The sequence below is a fragment of the Peromyscus maniculatus genome, chromosome 1, assembly GCF_049852395.1.
Source record: "Peromyscus maniculatus bairdii isolate BWxNUB_F1_BW_parent chromosome 1, HU_Pman_BW_mat_3.1, whole genome shotgun sequence".
In the NCBI taxonomy this organism is placed as follows: Eukaryota; Metazoa; Chordata; class Mammalia; order Rodentia; family Cricetidae; genus Peromyscus; species Peromyscus maniculatus.
This window is the reverse complement of record NC_134852.1, coordinates 37,097,481-37,114,929: the sequence shown is the minus strand read 5'-3', so window position 1 is coordinate 37,114,929 and position 17,449 is coordinate 37,097,481. Positions and strand designations below refer to the sequence as shown.

The 17,449-nt window shown below is 53.7% G+C and overlaps 1 protein-coding gene across 12 annotated transcripts; it reads right to left on the bottom strand.

Annotated features, from left to right (window-relative positions):
• Positions 1–1,083: 1,083 nt before the first annotated feature.
• Positions 1,084–16,446, bottom strand: Cpt1c (carnitine palmitoyltransferase 1C). Of its 12 annotated transcripts, none has more exons than XM_042274621.2 (20): positions 16,339–16,446; positions 15,711–15,795; positions 15,340–15,495; positions 14,683–14,822; positions 11,983–12,154; positions 11,370–11,471; positions 11,154–11,291; positions 8,328–8,405; positions 8,060–8,170; positions 7,895–7,979; positions 6,261–6,456; positions 5,975–6,157; positions 5,201–5,306; positions 4,289–4,405; positions 3,698–3,862; positions 2,922–3,056; positions 2,241–2,393; positions 1,725–1,838; positions 1,517–1,609; positions 1,084–1,386 (listed from the first exon to the last, which is right to left on the bottom strand). In XM_042274621.2, the coding sequence occupies exons 3-20, from the start codon at positions 15,478–15,480 to the stop codon at positions 1,204–1,206; spliced, it is 2,412 nt and encodes an 803-aa protein (XP_042130555.1). In that variant the 5' UTR covers positions 15,481–15,495; positions 15,711–15,795; positions 16,339–16,446; the 3' UTR covers positions 1,084–1,203. The 12 variants fall into 12 exon arrangements, with proteins under 12 accessions (XP_042130555.1, XP_076431712.1, XP_042130547.1 ...); XM_076575597.1 differs by having other exon boundaries at positions 8,060–8,167; XM_042274613.2 differs by having other exon boundaries at positions 15,711–15,875; positions 16,198–16,441.
• Between the last annotated feature and the right edge of the window lie 1,003 nt (positions 16,447–17,449).

The window sequence follows — 17,449 nt, the reverse complement described above, 5'->3', positions numbered from 1 at the left end:
GCGCACGCCTTTAATCCCAGCACTCGGAGGCAGAGCCAGGAGGATCTCTGTGAGTTCGAGGCCAGCCTGGTCTACAGAGCGAGATCCAGGACAGGCACCAAAACGACACAGAGAAACCCTGTCCCGAAAAGGAAAAAAAAAGCGGGGGGGGGGGGGGGCGGCTGGAGAGATGGCTCTGTGGTTAAGAGCACTGGCTGCTCTTGCAAAGAACCTGAGTTCATTTCCCAGCACCCACATGGTGCCTCAGAAGTATCTGTAACTCCAGTTCCAGGGGATCTGACGCCCTGGGCGGGGGAGGTGCATGCCTTTAATCCTAGCACAGCCAAGGCTACACAGAGAAACCCTGTCTCGAAAGTTTTGTTGGCCCTCAGTCCCTCAGGTCTTAGGGAGAGTCCCTCACCCCATTTTGCAAATGAGGTTGATAAAATGATGACCCACCAATTCCCAGAGGCATCTGGTTGAGAGTAAAGCCCTGTTACTGTTTTTGATTTTGTTTTGCTTTGCTTTGAGACAGGGTTTCTCTGTGTAGCTTTGGCTGTCCTGTGTAGACCAGGCTGGCCTCAAAGAACTCAGAGATCCCCCTGCCTCTGCTTCCAGGGCACTGGAATTAAAGGTGTGACACCCCCATGAGACTGGACCTTACTATGTAGCTCAGGTTAGCCTATCTGACTTGATTTTCAATAATGGGACACAGTGACATGTATCTGCGATCCCAGCATCTGGGAGGCAGACACAGGGGGGTCAAGAGTTCAAGATCACCCTCTGCTACACAGTAAGTTCCAGAGCAGCCTGCCCAGACTACATACTACCCTGTCTCAAGCCTCTCCTCATAGGAAAAGAGCTGCTGTTGAGACCTTCATCTGAAGATGGTCTAACGGGCCTTTGGTGTTGGTCAGCAGGGACTGGACTCAGTGGGAAGATCTGACTGGGCAGGGCTGGCCAGGGAGTCTGGGGTGGAGCCTGCTCAGGTGGTGTGGGCTATGGTTAAGGTGAGGACAGTGGGAATCCAAGTTGGGGTGGAAGGGGTGCCCCATGCTCCCCCACCCCACCGACACCCTGCACAAGAGCACAGTGAAGGCCACACCCAACTCAGGTCTCTTTATTACCGGGTGGGTGTGGGGATCCCCAGTACCCATCTGTGCCAGCCTAGCTCTGGGAACAGCTCACTCCTTCCTGAGGGAGACCAGCTCCCTGCTCAGGGGCTCAAAAGTTGGCGGAGGTTGTGGGGACCCTGGGGTCCACAGTCTTACTGGAGAGAAAGCCACGCCTACAGCCCGAGTTCTCCCCAAGGCCCCTGAACCGGCACTTGAGATGCTGACCGGCCTGGAACAGGGAGGCTACATCCAGCAGTGCATCCTCGATGTGCTGGCCCAGCCGGTGCGAGTCCTGCGGAGAAGCGGACAAGGAACTGGGGGGACTAGGAGATCTGGGGAGGAGGCTAGACCAGGGGCCCCGGGATCTGAACGGCTCCATCCCAGATTTTGGGGGGTGAGGAAGGCACTCAAGTTCATCTCACTGTTTTTGTGCTTGATTTCTTGCTGGAGATGTGGAAGGTGATCATGTTTTCCCCCATGAAGATATAGGAGATGCCGTAGCCATGGTCAGTGGCCTGGAGTGGGGAGAGTGAAGCAAGCCTGTAGCCCGGCCCCTCCTCCACACCTACAGGGCACCAATCCCCCTCGCCGCTCCCTGGCTGCCCAGTGGCTGGGCCACAGTCCACTCACAGGCCCAAATCCACCTCCAGAGGAAACATAATCTGGATAATCGTGGACGTCAAACAGGTGCATCTGCTGTACCGGGATCTGGCTGGTGGACAGCGGCCACTGCTGTGACTGGACCTGAGGGTAACCGGTGATCACGTGAGCAGAAAAGACTCCCTTTGCTCCACTGCAAGCCAGACCTCCTCCTATGCCAACTCCTCCAGTCAGTGGCTGTCCTCCGACGCCCCCTTCCTCCGTAACCATGCCCCATCTCCCTGACCCCACCTTCCCTCCTCTTCGCCTCCTTTCCTACTGCGTTCCTCCTCCTCCCTTCCTTATGGGGCTAGGGACTGACCCCGGGACCTCTACCACTGAGCCATGCCCAGCACCTCAGTGGGGGACTCTGGACTGGTGCTCTGAACCCCACCCCACCCCCAGCCCCTCTGGCAAGGCTGCCTCTACCCACTCTTCTTCCATACCACCCTCCTTGCTCTTAGCTCCTCCCTCCTCCTGCCATTTCCGCTTCTCCTTCCTCCTGACCTGGGTCAGGAAGGGCGACTGCATATGGAGCAATCGAGACGTGATGTAGAGTGCGAAGAGGTGGCGGTCGATCCCCTGCCCACTCATGGCCGCCTTCAGCAGAGCCTGGTGCTTGTCCACGGCCACCCGGAACAGGGCAAGGCACTGTTGGTCCTAGGCCCCCGGGGCAGCAGGAGGTCAAGGGAGGACAGGACGCGGGCTTACTTAGGTGACCTAGATTACGCTGGGCCTCACGCCAACTTCCAAGATGCCTACAAGGCAGGGGTATCCACCCTGCTCTACAGAGAGGAAGTGGGCTCAGAGAGGGGAAGTGACTTATGCAGGGTCACACAGCCACGGATCATGGCACGTGCCTGGCTTGAGGACCTTTAAGCTCTCTAGTGAGCCACAGCGTCCCATGGCTAAGGGAGCTGGCTTTGGGAACAGGCGGAGGCCAGCGGGGAGCTGCTTAGAGCAGAGGCTGTAAGCAACGTGAGGCATGGTGTGATGGAGGTCATGGTCACATGGCTTCACAGCGGCTAGAGTGAGGAGAGCAAGAGAGTGGAGCCGGAGTTCTCTGCTGAGTTCCCCAGCACTGCGTGTCTCCCCCAGAAAGCCGGTCTGTCGCTATTCCCAGATCCTGGCCACAAGTATGTGCAAATGTGAACACAAATGACCGGGACCCCAGGAGGCCACACTCACTGTCTTCTCCTTGTCTTCCATGGCTCTCACAAAGTGACAGGCCTCTCTAGTACAAGACCTCACAGTCTCTGTCCTGCCTTCCAGGAACAGTCGGCTCATGGCTGACTCATAAGTCAGGCAGAACTGACCCCTGTCCTGGGGAAAAGGAGAAGAACCTGTCAGCTGGCCTCAGGATGTCTAAACAGCTTTGATCCACCTTTGTCCTGACCTCCAACCAACCTCCTCCTATGTATGGAGAGGAGTCAAGAAGGCTGACCCACAACAAGATGGCTGACCCCAAATATGGCTGACCTACAACAAGATGGCAGACCTACAACAAGATGGCAGACCTACAACAAGAAGGCTGACCTACAACAAGATGGCAGACCTACAACAAGATGGCAGACTTACAACAAGATGGCTGACCTACAACAAGATGACAGATCCTAAATATGGCTGACCCACACAAGATGAATGATCCAGAATACGATGGCTGATTCACAATGAGATGATCAACCTACAACAAATGACTGACCTACCGGACTTGGTGGCGCACACCTTTAATCCCAGCACTTGGAAGGCAGAGGCAGGTGGATCTCTGTGAGTTCGAGGCCAGCGAGTGATACAGTGTAAGACCCTGCCCCCTGCCCCCCTCAAAAGGTTGATCGGAAACACAGTGAATGACACATAAGATGGATGAACAGATGACCCACGATGACAAAAACAAGAGACAGGAGAGGTGGCTGGAGCGGGTGTGGAAGGCCCAGAGGGAGCAGGCACCGTGGGTACCCACTGACCCGGAAGTGGGCCAGCTGCAGGACCAGTTGGATGAAACTGTCTGAAGAGACGTGACAACGTTTGATGAAGCTCTTGCCGAAGTGGGAAAAGGGGAAGACGTGGCAGTCGACGTTACCAGACAAGGTCTTGGCTCCCCTCAGGGCCAGAGAGATGGACGGATGGATCTGCCAGAGAAGGAGGTGGGGGAGGGGCTGCTGTTAGACTCAGGGCAGAGGTAGAGCTGTGGGGCGGACAGTGGTGGAGCGGGCGCCACTGGGATGCGGCCCGGCTGAGATGCACCGAGCTGGATGAGGTCTGAAGGGACCAGGCACGCTGGCTTTGGAGTCTGAAGTTCAGGTAGGGCTACGGCTGTGGGACAGCCCCACCTGGGAGAGCAGGTGTGGGGACCGGAGGCAGGGGTGGGGCCGGGATTAAAGATGGGATGGGTGGTGGGGACGCAGTTAAAGTTTTGGGGTGAGGTTGGGTTGGGGGTAGTGTGGGACTCAAGGCGGTGGGTGTGTTTGGTGTGATATAAAGCTGGGACAGGAAGGTGTGGATGGATTCAGGGGGAAGGCGAGGGGCGTAGAGGGGAGGTCAGAGCCCAGCCTCACCTCTTCTGGAAGGTCCCACTGCAGGCGCTGGGGCTGGGGCAGAGCGGGGTCAGGCTGCCCCTTACAGTGGCCGTCTGCTGCATATCCCAACTGGAAGCATTCTGTGGCCAGCGTGAACTGTGGATGAAACTGTCCGTTATCCCCCTCCGGCAGAGAGAGAGCTAAGCAGGGCCCAGCGCGGCGCAGTGAAGGATTCTGGAACCCAGCGGTGTGGAATGTTTGAAGTATGCACTGACGAGCATCTGTCAGCCTTCTGGGTTCACGTTTCCACCTCTCTCAGCTGCCTTATAAAGACGGGATCAGTGGACCCACTTTCTGTTTCATTCTGAAACAGGGTCTGATGTAGCCGAGGCTGGCCTGGAATTTATGGTGTAGCTGAGGATGATCCTAAACTTCTGGTCCTCCTGCCTCCACCTCGTCTGTGCGGGAATGGCAGGCAACACCACCACAGGCATCTTGTGTGCAGCTGGGGGTGGGACCCAGGGCCTCAGGAGCAGCTGGCCAGCTGAGCCCAAAGCCTGCTTTACTTCATTTTGCAGCAAGGTCTCACCCTGTAGCCCAGGCTGGCCTCAGATGAAAAAGCCTCCTGCTTTCCAAGTATTTGGATTACAGATGTGTGCTACAACATCCCGTGAGTGAGTGTGTGTGTGTGTGTGTGTGTCTGTCTGTCTGTCTGTCTGTCTTTGTGTGTGTGTCGCAGGCTCTAGGCTCACAGTCACTGTGCCTTCTTGTTGTGTGGCCCTGGAATTCGCTTCCCTTCTCGGAGTCCCCGTGACCCGGTATCCCAGGCAGGCCATCATGGCAGACCCACTTCTTCGCCCCCTTTCTCTGCCTGTCTCTGGGCCTGCAGGTCTCTTTTCTAAGGTCTTCAGGGTTAGTCTTTGGACAGGGTACCCAGCCTGAGGAACGCACCTCCCACATATGTCCCGAGACAGGGCAGTCAGCCCAGGAGTGTTCCACGCTGAGACCCAGCTTCCCATTGGAGAAGACGATGAGGGTGAAGGATTTGTCAAACCAGCTGCAGAAGAAGTGCGGATGGTCATCAAGAGCCGGGGCAGGGAGAGAATGTGGGCCCTTGTGGGGGTACTTCTGGTGTGTAGGGGTGCACTCCAGGGTGAGGATGGGGCCCGGGGTCTCTAGGAGTGCTCCAGTCTCTAGGAGTGATTCCAGACAGTCTCCACATGGATATAAAATTTAGGGAATTGCTTTTTTTGTTTTGTCTTTCTAGGAAGTCAGCTCTATTTGAGGCATCGGAGGTGCTAGAAACAGACCCTAGAAGTCCAACGGTTGGGTATCAGTTAACTAAACTGTGCTATACTCAGGCTATGGTATACAACAGAGCTGGTGGAAGGATGAGGTACATCTATGTTTACTGACACAAAAGGAGCCAGCAAGACATAGAGTCTGGGGTCTTAATCTGGCGGCGGTGGCGCACACCTTTAATCCCAGCACTCAGGAGGCAGAGGCAGGCGGATCTCCATGAGTTCAAGGACAGCCCGGTCTACAGAGCGAGTTCCAGGACAGCTATACAAAGAAACCCTTTCTCAAAAAACCAAAACCAAACAAGGTCTCCTTCTTCTACTAAACTGAGTTTGGGGTGCTGAGGTGTAGAGTCTGGCTGTCTGCTGTGGAGGGGCCCTAGGTCTCCACCGGAGTGTGGGGTGGTTGGTAGAGGGCCAGACTTACCGGTCATGGCCTCGGCCAGCCAGCAGGGCATGGGCATAGGCATCCAGGGAAGCTGCAGGGTCCTCCCTGGTCAGTCCCGCGGGCTCAGAATCCAGGGACACAAAGAAGGCGGCCCCTTCCACAGCCTCCAGGGCAGCGGCAGCATGGGTCTTCACCGACTCCCGAACCTGGGCCCACATACTCCTGTCCAAGCGGGATGGGCCTGAGCCCAGCTGGCCCTCGCCCTGCCCAGCCTGCTCCCTGGAGCCCAAGGCATCCTTCGTAACCTCAGGCCACCGGCCCTTACCTGGGAGCAGCGGTCAGAGCTGCTAGATGCTCCTCAAGGGGACAGGCTGGGGAGGGGTCATCCAGGATCTCCTGGAACTGCTGCTCGAGGGCCCGTGGGGATAGCAGGCCATTGGAAGAGTGGGTCCCTACACGGAAGAATCGGCCCCGGTGGAAGACAGCCACGTGCCGGCTGTCCTGGAGGTGACGGAGGTAGTCTAGAGGAGTATGGGCAGAACATGAAGGTGGGAAGAAGCTACGTCCCAAGAACCAGCCCACTTACTAATCATGCTCTCTGCTCCTTGGGCTATGCTTTTGTTTGTTATTCTTGACAGTTGTATAGTATTCCATAGCCTGAGTATAACCTAGGTTGGTTTCAAATTTGGTATGCAGCAGAGGGTAACTTCTAACTCTTGATCCTCCTGCCTCCACCTTCCTACTGCTGGGGTGACAGATGTATGTACGCCACCACACCTCATTTGTTTGGTGTTTGGAATGGAACAAGGGCCTCCTGCATGCTAGGCAAGAAGTCTGCTAAGGGGCTGGAGAGATGTCTCGGGTTAAAAATACCTTCTGTGTTTCCAGAGGCCCCAGGTGAATTCCCGGGACCCAGATGGCTGCTCACAGCCATGTGTAACTCCAGTCCCGTATCTGATGCCTTCTTCTGGTCTCAACAGGCACCGGACACACATGGCGCACATACATACATGCACGGGCAGCCTCATACACATAAACTAAAATACAATGAAAGAAAAAGAGGCCCAGGGATGGAGAGATGGCTCAGAGGTTAAGAGCACCTGTTGTTCTTGCAGAGGACCTGGGTTCAATTCCTGGCACCCACGTGGCAGCTCACAACCATCTGTAACTCCAGTTCCAAGGCATCTGACACCTTCAGACCTCTAGAGGCACTAGGCATGCAGGTGGGATATACATGCAGGCAAAACACTCATACCCATAAAAGAAAGTGAGTAAAGAAAATGAAATTTAAGGAAAAGAAAGAAAGAAAAACAAAAGAGGTCCAGCTGGAGCCAACTCAGGAGGCAGAGGCCGGCAGATCTCTGAGTTCAAGGCCAGCCTGGTCTACATGGTGAGTTCCAAGACAGCTGGGGCTACATAGAGAAACCCTGTCTTAAAAAACCAAATAACAACAACAAAAAAAGATCATGAGTCTGAAAGGGCACAGGTGGAGGACGTGGGAGGGGCTGGAAGGAGGAGAGCGGAGAAGCAGCGAGGTCATTTTTTTTTTTTTTTTTTTTTTTGGTTTTTCGAGACAGGGTTTCTCTGTGTAGCTCTGACTGTCCTGGAACTCACTCTGTAGACCAGGCTGGCCTCAAACTCACATAGACTTACCTGCCTCTGCCTCCCGATAATTCTTTCATTTTTAAAAACTGAAAAAAATTTAAAAATTAAAAACTTTACTGAGAGACTTTCTGGCTTGTCCCACATGAAGTTATTTTTAAACTGATGCCACCCTAGGTCAGTTTACTCTGTTTTACAGTTGAAGAAATGAAAGTTCAGAGAGGACAAGGTTTGCCTGAGATCACACAGAAGGCCTAACAACCAGGACAGAGACCCTCACCGGCTGGCTAAAGTCTCATTCTTAGCCGAGGCCACTGTCGCAGGAAGGGACGAGGACTGGGTGGGGATTCTCCTCACCTTTTTCCACCCCTGGGACCCGGGTAGTGTTGAATATCCTCTCGAACTGGGCAGAACACAGGGGTCGCATCCCCATCAGCAACGTCTGCAGGAGGCCAAGGGCTCCTGAGCTGGGCCCTGTGTGGTTCCCTGCACCTCCCTCCCCGATCCAAGGATCCGCCTTACCGGTGGGATCTCCTGCTGGTTCAGAAGGTGGCGATACAGGAGGAGAGCGTGGACGGCATTGCCTGCCCTGGCGGCCTGCAGCGGTGTGGGGGTGACATACAGGAAATCCTGCTTGGTGGCAAAGGGAAGGGACACAAATTGAGACCATGCTTGTCACTGACAGGGCCCTGACCTCCAAATCAGATGGGATGGTGGGGCTCCAGACAGCAGTCTGGACTTGTATTGTATCATCAAGGCCCCTGCCCCAGTGCTGTGTCTCCCTCCTCACCATCATGTAGTAGGTGCTGTTAACCATCAGTGAGCCTCGGGAGCGCAGGTACACAAACTCTTCCCACCAGTCACTCACCTGGGAGGAGAGTTGGAGATGTTCAGCTGGGGTGGCTGAGACCTTGTGGAGGAGGGGTGGTGTCACCAGGGAGCCCACAGACTGCCCTGTGTTACATGGGCAGAAAGGATCTCAGTGGAGAAACTGGCTATGATTGGCAACTAGCAATAACCTGTATGTCCATAGATGAAGAAGGACTAGTTAATTAGAGAGTACTGTGTAAGCACTGAATAGCACGAGGGAACTGGGGGTACAACCTACAAGCATCTGAACCCGAGTTAGAGCCTCGCTTGGGGCACACGTAAAAGCCAGGTGTAGGGGGTCACACTTGAAATCTCAGGCATTGCTGGGTCCGCTAGCCAGACAGCCTAGCCCAGTCAGCAGGCTGCACATCTCAGAGACAGGTGACGTTCTGAAAACCAAGATGGAGCTGGGGAGCTGCCTCCACACTTAAGAGCACTTGCTGCTCTTGGAGAGGACCTGGGTTTGGTTCCTAGCCCACCTGGTGGCTCGCAACTGCATATAACTCCAGCTCCAGGGGATCTGCCACCCTTTTCAGACCTTTGAAGGTACTGCATGTATGTAACACACCCACAGATACAAACATGCACACACTCATACACATAAAAACAAAAAATTAGCCAGGCATGGTAGCGCACGCCTTTAGTCCCAGCACTAGGGAGGCAGAGGCGGTGGATCTCTGAGTTCAAGACCAGCTTGGTCTACAGAGTGAGTTCCAAGACAGCCAGGGCTGTTACACAGAGAAACGCTGTCTTGAAAAACAAACAAAAAAAACCCACAATGGTGTGGTGCCCTGAGGAATGACACCTGAGATAGACCTGTGGTCTGCACACTCATGCACACACACACACACATTTGTATATTTGTACATACAAACATGCATGCACACTTGCATACACATACACACACACACACACACACACACACACACACACACACACACACGAAATAGTAAGTACATGTTTATTGACATAAAATGAGCATCAAGACAGTTCCGAGGGCTGGGGATGCCTCACTTGGTGCAGTGCCTGCCTTCCTCAGATCAGGCATGGTCCTGCCTCTCACACACTAGGTAAGGAAGCACTCTACCCAAGCCGTCCTGTATACACTGCTTAAAACTTTTTAGATTTATTTATATGTTTGAGTGTTTTGCCTGCATATATGTCTGTGTACTACATGATGCAGCACCCTCAGAGGTCAGAAAAGGAGGGTACCAGATCCTCCGGAACTGGAATTACAGAGACTTCTGAGTCACCATATAAGTGCTGGGACCCGAACCCAGGTCCTCTGTAAGAGCAACTAATGCTCTTAATGGTTGAGCCATCTCTCCAGCACCCTACATATACTTTTTTTTTTTTAATTAACTTTTTTTAAGAGTTATTTATTCATTATGTATACAGTGTTCTGTCTGCATGTATGCTTGCATGCCAGAAGAGGGCACCAGATCTCATTCTACGTGGTTGTGAGCCCTAGATTCTGCTCTTTAAAAGTATATATAAGGGGGCTGAAGAGATGGCTTAGAGGTTAAGGGCACTGGCTGCTCTAACAGAGGTCCTGAGTTCAATAAATCTTAAAGAAAAAAAAAAAAAGAGCAGAATCTAGCCTAAGAGCATGAAGAAAAAAGGAGAAAGGTAATAAGTCAACACTAAGGTCTGGCTTTCTGCAAGCCCTGCACACTGAGCTTTGGATGATCCTCACTCCCAATGTGGCTCTGTCCCCAGACACTCTTTCTTGGCTTCGAACTCACAGACATCCCTCCTGCCTGTCTCCCTGGTGTTGAGATTAAAAGCATGTGCCCCCTGGACCAGTCAAACCCAATGCTTGGACTAACTAAAGTGTCCGTAACTGTCTCCTTCAGCTTCCGCTCCAACCTTCCATCTCCAGGCCTTCAGACACCCCGTCTTCCCGTTGCAAATCTTCCCAGGGCTCCCTAGTACGCCCCTGAGAAAACCTATCACTCTAGGCCCCCCATCTTTGCATCCTCATATTCCAACCAAGCTGCTTCCCACACTCGCTGACGTTTGCCCGCTCCATTTCCCCTAAGTCCTGCTACCAACGGGACAGGTTCAGTTCCCGTCAGGCTCTCTGCCACCTCGGACATATTCATAGCCCGCCTTTCTTCTTCCGCCTCCACCTCACATGCACTCTACCTGTCGCCTGGCTCCAGTTTCCTACAGAAGGCAAGGCTGGCATTCCTTATTCGTGTGACTCATTCTGTGCCTCAGTTCACTCAAAGTGCAGCCAAGCGCCTGGCTCCCAAACTAGCTCACCACCCATCTAGGAAGCTGTCCGGGCGCTGGAAATGCTGGACAGGTTAATGTTGGAATTCTGGGCCTAACACTAGTGGTGGGACTCGGACTCAGACAGAGGCTCTTGAAGTAATTCCAATATTCGGGACTTGTGGTCCAGATCTTTAATCTCAGCACTCAGGAGGCAGAGGCAGGAGGATCTCTGAGTTCGATGCCAGCCTGGTCTACAGAGCAGGGCAGCCAGGGCTACACCGAGAAACCCTGTCTCCTGGCGGGGGTGGTGGTGGTGGTGGGGGGGGGGGGGGGTTGAGTGCAGAGGCGGGGCTTAGGGGCTGCCATAGGGGCGGAGCTACTGAGCAAGGGCTGGGGCTTACTGAAGCTGCATTATCCTGCAAATCCAGGGCTGGAGGCCAATCATTTGGATACGCCAATCAATCGTGGCAGGGCATGGCTAGGGCAGGCCAGTCACCAGAGGACCGGGCTGGGCCCCCAAACTCACGTAGTTGGAAGCACACCAGGACTTGAGGCGCAGATAGAGCTGCAGCCGTGGCGCCTGCAGCCTCAGGAAGTCGCTCGCCAGAGCCGCAGCACGGTCGAAAGCGTCGTCTCCAAGCACCGGGCGCACCGACTCCAGGTACTGCATGCAGACGTGGAGCGGAGGGAGTGTCAGGGCCCCGCCGCCTGCCCGGGCCGCCCCACCCCGGGACACGCCCACCTTGCGTACGGACTCCTGCGCCGTGGGCACTGGCTGCCGCGGGAGCGCACGCTGGAAGCTGAACAGCCTTGGGTGCCTCCCGGAGAAGATTCGGACCAGTGCCTGTGGGACAGAGGAAAGGACCGAAGGAGGGAAGATGAAGATGATGTGGGGCGAGGGAGGAAGGAGATGAAGGGGGAAGGATGGAAGAGAGAGATGGTGCGGCAGAGACGACGAAGTTGATGGAGAGAGGGAGAATCGAGATGATGGAGAAGAAGGAGGATAAGATTATGAATGGGGAGGGAAAGGGAGGATAGAGATAATGAAGGGAGAGAGGTAGAGACGGAGTGAAGAACGGGTTGAGAGGACGGAGGTGATAAGAGACGGGGGGGGGGGGTGGATAGTGAGGGTAAAAGTGGATGGCATGAGAAGGAGACGATTGGGAAACCAAGACCCAGAGGGAGAGACTCAGAGAGAGACAGATCTACAGAGAGAGAAGAGCAGAGACCCAAAGACAAAGATGGACAGAGGCCCAGGGATGGGCGTGGGGGAGAGAGACAGGCGCGGTGGTGGACAGAGACCCAGACAGAGGGACAGCAGCGTGTATTCTGGGAGTCTAGGTCCTTTTACATACCAGCCAGGTCTTCGTGGGCGAGGACATGGTGCCATGAGGTTCCAGAAGCCAGCCATGGTGGGACAGGAGCAGCCGCAGAGCCACATGAAGTGTAAAGATCAGGGCTCCCCACAAACACGAGGCAAAGAGTGCTCCTGCCAGGAGCCCCTGGAGCTGATAGTGTTGTCCGCCCCTGGGAGAGAGAAAAAGAAAGGTGCCCTGAAGCTGTGCAGTGGACTGCAGCCGCAGGATGGGGTTGGGTACAGTCCTGCCTGACAGACAAGTTTACTTCATAAAGTGGGCGTGTCTCTCTGCTGCCCATGACCACCCTTATGAAGCACCAAGCTTCTAAAAGTCACTTTCCTGGGATGAGGAATACACCATGGTAGAGGGCTTGCCTTGCCTAGCATGCAAATGTCCTGGGTTCAACGCATAAGCTGGGTGTGGTGGCCCAACTTAAAATCCGCACTGAAGCCGGAGGAGGAGTTAAAGTCCATCCCTGGCTACTTAGTGAAATCCAGAACAGCCTAGTCTACATGAGACCCTGCCACAAAGAAATAAACACATAAATAAAGTCACTTTTCACAGAAACTCATAAGCTTTAGCCAGGTGTGGGAATATTGTAATCTAGCACTTAGGAGGCTGAAGCAGAAGGATTTCTGGGAGTTTCAGGCCAGATTGAGCTATATAGAATAATTGACACTCCATTTTATTTTATTTTTTGGTTTTGTTTTGTTTTTCTTTTTTCTTTTTTTTTTGGGGGGGGGGTTGAGACAGGGTTTCCCTGTGTAGCTTTGTGCCTTTCCTGGAACTCACTCTGTAGCCCAGGCTGGCCTCGAACTCACAGAGATCAGCCTGTCTCTGCCTCCTGAGTGCTGGGATTAAAGGCGTGCACCACCACCGCCCGGCTTTGTTTTGTTTTTCAAGACAGGGTTTCTCTGTGTAACAGTCCTGGAACTCACTTTGTAGACCAGGCTGGCCCTGAACTCACAGAGATCCCTGGGATTAAATGAATGCCCAGCCCAAGTGCCACACCCCTCTAATCCCAGCACTCGGGAGGTAGAGGCAGGAGGATCTCTGTGAGTTTGGTGCCAGGTTGATCTACAGAGCGAGTTCCAGGACAGGCAGACTACACAGGAAATGTCCTGAAATACAAAACAAAGAAGACTATGGGCAGGTCACTGTACCCTCCATAGGGTCCCCTTCACGGCTGGAATACTAGGGATGGACCCTTTCGAGATGAATCATGAATATGCCCTTTCTATTAGTTTCTATATCTAATATGGGCTCTGCCTTGTCTAGAAAGTCTGCACATTTTCCCAAGGAAGACTGACGCACCTCTAAGAACCCAGCACACTTACTCCTCTTTGGTTTCCAGGCATTTCCAAAAGAAGTTGATAATGTTTGTTTTGAGATGGGATCTTGGTTTGCATTACAAGACTCAAATTCACGAATCCCTGCCTGGGCCTCCCAAATGCTGTAATTATAGACATGTACTTGGCTGATGACATTTTCTTTTCTTTTCTTTTCTTTACTTTTTTTTTTTTTTTTTTTTTTTGGTTTTTGAGACTGGATCTTCCTATGTAGCCCTGGCTTTCCTGGAATTCTCTGTAGACCAAGCTGTCCTCGAACTCACAGATATCTGCTTGCCTCTGCCTCCCAAGTGTTGGAATTAAAGGCGTGCGCCACCTTGCCTGGCCCCGATAACGGTTCAGGACTGACTCTGTGATTAAGTGATAGTAAGCCTGACGTGGTGGCACTCTCAGGTCTTGGGAGGCGGAGGCAGGCCTGATCTACATATCAAGTTCCAGGTCAGCTAGGACTTCATAGAGAAATTCTGTCTCAACAACAAACAAACAAACAACAGGCTGAGAAGACAGTTTGGTGGTTAAGAGCACTTGCAGAAGACACAGGTTAGGTTTCCAGCTCACATCCGGTTGACTCATTCGGGGGTCCAATACCTTCTGGCCTCCTCTGGCACTGCATACATGTGGTACACAGACGTACATGCAGTCTAACACACATACAAGTAAACTGTTTAAGAGTCTCAGCACATGGCTCAGAGGTTAAGAGCACCGACTGCTCTTCCAGAGGTCCTGAGTTCAATTCCCAGCAACCACATGGTGGCTCACAACCATCTGTTATGGGATCTGGTGCCCTCTTCTGGCCTGTAGTCATACATGCTGTATACATAATAAATAAATAAATAAATCTTAAAAAAAAAAAAAAAAGGGCCTCAGCACAGCTGAGGTGGTGGTGCATGCCTTTAATCCCAGCACTTGGGAGGCAGAGGCAGGCAGATCTGTTCGAGGCCAGCCTGGGCTACAGAGTGAGTTCCAGAACAGCCTCAACATAGAGAGAGGTCTCTGCATAGAGAAGCCCTGTCTCAAAAATCCAAACTAGATAAATAAAGGTAGGAAACGGAGGAGGAGCCCTGTTACGACATAAATAAGCTCCAGTAACTACATTTACTTTTTTGTTTGTTTGGTTTTTTGTTTTCTGAGAGGTTTCTCTGTGTGATAGCCCTGTCTGTCCTGGAACTCACTCCGTAGCCCAGGCTGGCCTAGTCACAGAGATCCACCTGCCTCTGCTTCCGAGTGCTGGGATTAAAGGTGTGCGCCGCCACCAATCCTGGCTCCCAGAAATTCTATTTCTTTGACACACATAGTGTTTCTTGATGGGGGTTTAGGGTGGTGACTGGGTGAAGAGGAAGGTCCTCACCAGTCTGGAAGCAACTCTTTTATCTTATCCATCAGTCCTAGGGAAGGATCCAGCTGGAGGAACCACGCGAGCTGGATGGCACTGAAGAGGAAGAGCCAGCTGAAGGGGCTCGCGGGGACCGCACCAGTGAGGAAGTCATTCTGCGGGGACAAAGGACACCATCAGCCCCACGTTCTCAGTGGGCAGAGCTCAGGATCCCTTTGTTACATGTATCAGGAAGGAGCTGGGGGCGTGGTTCAGAGGTAGAGCCTCTTCCTAGAATCCACCACGAGGAGCTGGGGCGCTGGTGGTAGATCACTTCCATGGAATCCACCAGTGAGGGACTGACGGCACCATTCAAGCTGGCCTGGATTGTTCAAGACCCTGGGTTCTGACCTCAGCACCAATCCATCAATCAATACCAAAATAAGGAGACTTGAGTTCTAGAAGTTGTTGGGGGAGAAGTTGTATGGGGAGGTAGCAGGGGTGAGTGAAGTGAGTCAAGAGCTGAGCAGGGGAGGCCAGTGGATGGGACAGAGCATCCCAGATGAAGGCATAGACAAACAGCTAACAGTGGCCTGGGACTGGACAACCAGATCTTCCTAAGTGGGCTTCAGGCAACCCGGAAGCAGTTACCTGGATCACCAGAACAAAAACCAGTCAGTGGCCTTTTCTCACCCAGACACGCCAGAGATGCCTTTTCCAGGAGCGCAGGCCAGAGAGGTAAATCTCCTGCCACACCGGGGAGCTGAGCTCTACTTCTGCCCCATCGGAGCTCAGTGAAGACAGCAAGCTGGAGGCCTGGTGTGCCTCAGCCATGTTCCCTGGGATTCCCTAGGAGGAAGATGGAGTCATTCTCCAGGACCTCCAAGCTTCCTCCTTCAGACCCAGGGGTGCAGACTCTGGCTTCTACTCTCAGACTTTGGGAGTGGGGGGGGGTCCTGGCCCCTAGAAGTCTGGACCCCAGCTCTCCCTCATCCCTAGCGGTCCAGACCCAGCCCCCACCTCTCAGACTCTATCCCTTCCTCCCTACAGCAGACTCAACTCACTCTGCCTAAGCGCCTGAGGGGTGTTGCAGTTCACAGCTGGAGAGTTAGAGGGCTTGGAGGCAGGACTTGGTTCAACCGGGGATCTCTGTGAATGTGGAGAGCGGCTGGAGAGCAAGCTGCCTTGCTGAGAATTCGGTGCTCAGTATTTGGGATGGGGGAGGGAAACTGATCCAGGATTAGTTGTGGGGCTTCAAATAAAACATACTAGGTTTTAGTTCTTTTAAAAATGCACTTGTTTTTAGACCCATAGAGAAATGAACATTTGCCGACGGTGGCACTATTCATTTCCCATTGCAAGGCAGAGGCATGAGGGGTCCCTTCCACCATGGGGTCTGGAGAAGGATGAAAGAGGAAGCACCCTACTGCGCATGCTCCGCAGCGAGGGATGCTGGTGAGTGAAGGGGAGTCCCGGACAAACGATGCAAAGCCCCATTCACCTGCCCCAATGCAAGGCCCATAGCCCTCCTGTGCCCGGCCGGGTACTTACGCTGTTCAGGGGTCCGCAGCTGTGGTTCCTGGGGTCAACTCCATGGACACCTCCTTCCCCCCCGGTTCCCTTTTATATATATCCAGGCCCCGTGTAATGAGTCCACAATCTGATTAACCGTCTTCGGCTGTCACTCCTCACCTGAAAGCCCAGATCCACCTCGCGCGTGCCTAACCGGGGTTCAGGTTCTGGGTTTTATCCCCGCCCACTCTGATTCCTCCGCGCTCTGTCCCTGCCCCTTTCCAATCCCTCCGCGTTCTCTCCCCGCCCCCTTGGAGTCCTAGCGTCCAATCCCCTCACCCCAAGCCCGTCTCTCGGTCTTTTCAGTCTGCCGAAGGACCAGACCAGCCTCGAGTCAGGTGGAGCTCACATCCCTCTTCTATGCACAGCCAGCGGCCGCACATACCCTGCAGCTCTCTTAGGAGATGCTTGTGGCCAGGCTGACCCGCTAGACTGAGGCACATGAAAGAGCTGCCACTGGGGACTAGATTCAAGCTAGACAACTTGAGGGAATGGCAGGCACAAGGCGAGAAAAAGATACCCACGTTAGTCTGGCTTTATTCTACTCTGGACGTTCATCCTCTGCCCACGCTGGATCCGATGGTCTCTTGGGCCTACCCCAGAACAGACAGGCCCGTCGTCTCCACTGCAGGTGGGTGGGGAGCTGTGGAGGGCCTATTTTCCTAGCAGAGCACTCCTCGGAGGCAGGGCCAACCCAGAAACCTAGTGTCTGAAGCAGCAGTGCAGCAGACACAGGCGGGAAGCCAGGCCAGACTGGTATCTCTTTGCCAAGGGCATCCTAGAGCCCAGGCCTGCTAAGTGAGCTTTGGTTTTAGTTACCCAGCCCCATTTGGCCATGCCACATAGAATCCAAATCCAGTTCCTGCCTGTTCCCAGCCCAGGGTGACCCAGCTTCTGTAAACACTGGTGGATGAGGATACTGCCTCACCCTTGCTCCTGGTAACACGAGGATGACCCAGCCCACCCATCAACAGCACAGGAAGGGCAGGACATGGACAGGCACACAGCTTCCAAACCACAATCCAGTGTGGCTGGAAGCCAGGGAGGGCTCAAACAGACCCAGTTCTCCTGCTAACGGCTGGGCCCCAGTTGGCCCTAGCCTGACCTTACAGGGTCCTGGACAGGTGAGGAAGAAGAGATCACGGGAACCAGAGACTGGGTGTAGCCAGGAACCCTAGCCCAAGGTGTAATGACAAGCTGCCCAGCCACCCTAGCCCCAGGACAAGAAGTG

What these genes read in the sequence shown, in the direction of transcription:
- Cpt1c (XM_042274621.2), bottom strand. Translation starts at nt 15,480, where the DNA reads ATGGCTGAGGCACACCAGGCCTCCAGCTTGCTGTCTTCACTGAGCTCC. An exon ending in ACCAGCAGGAGATCCCACCG is followed by an intron (nt 7,980 to 8,059) that starts GTAAGGCGGATC and finishes GGCCTCCTGCAG; the next exon opens with ACGTTGCTGATGGGGATGCG. An exon ending in GGTCCCAGGGGTGGAAAAAG is followed by an intron (nt 6,457 to 7,894) that starts GTGAGGAGAATC and finishes ATACTCCTCTAG; the next exon opens with ACTACCTCCGTCACCTCCAG.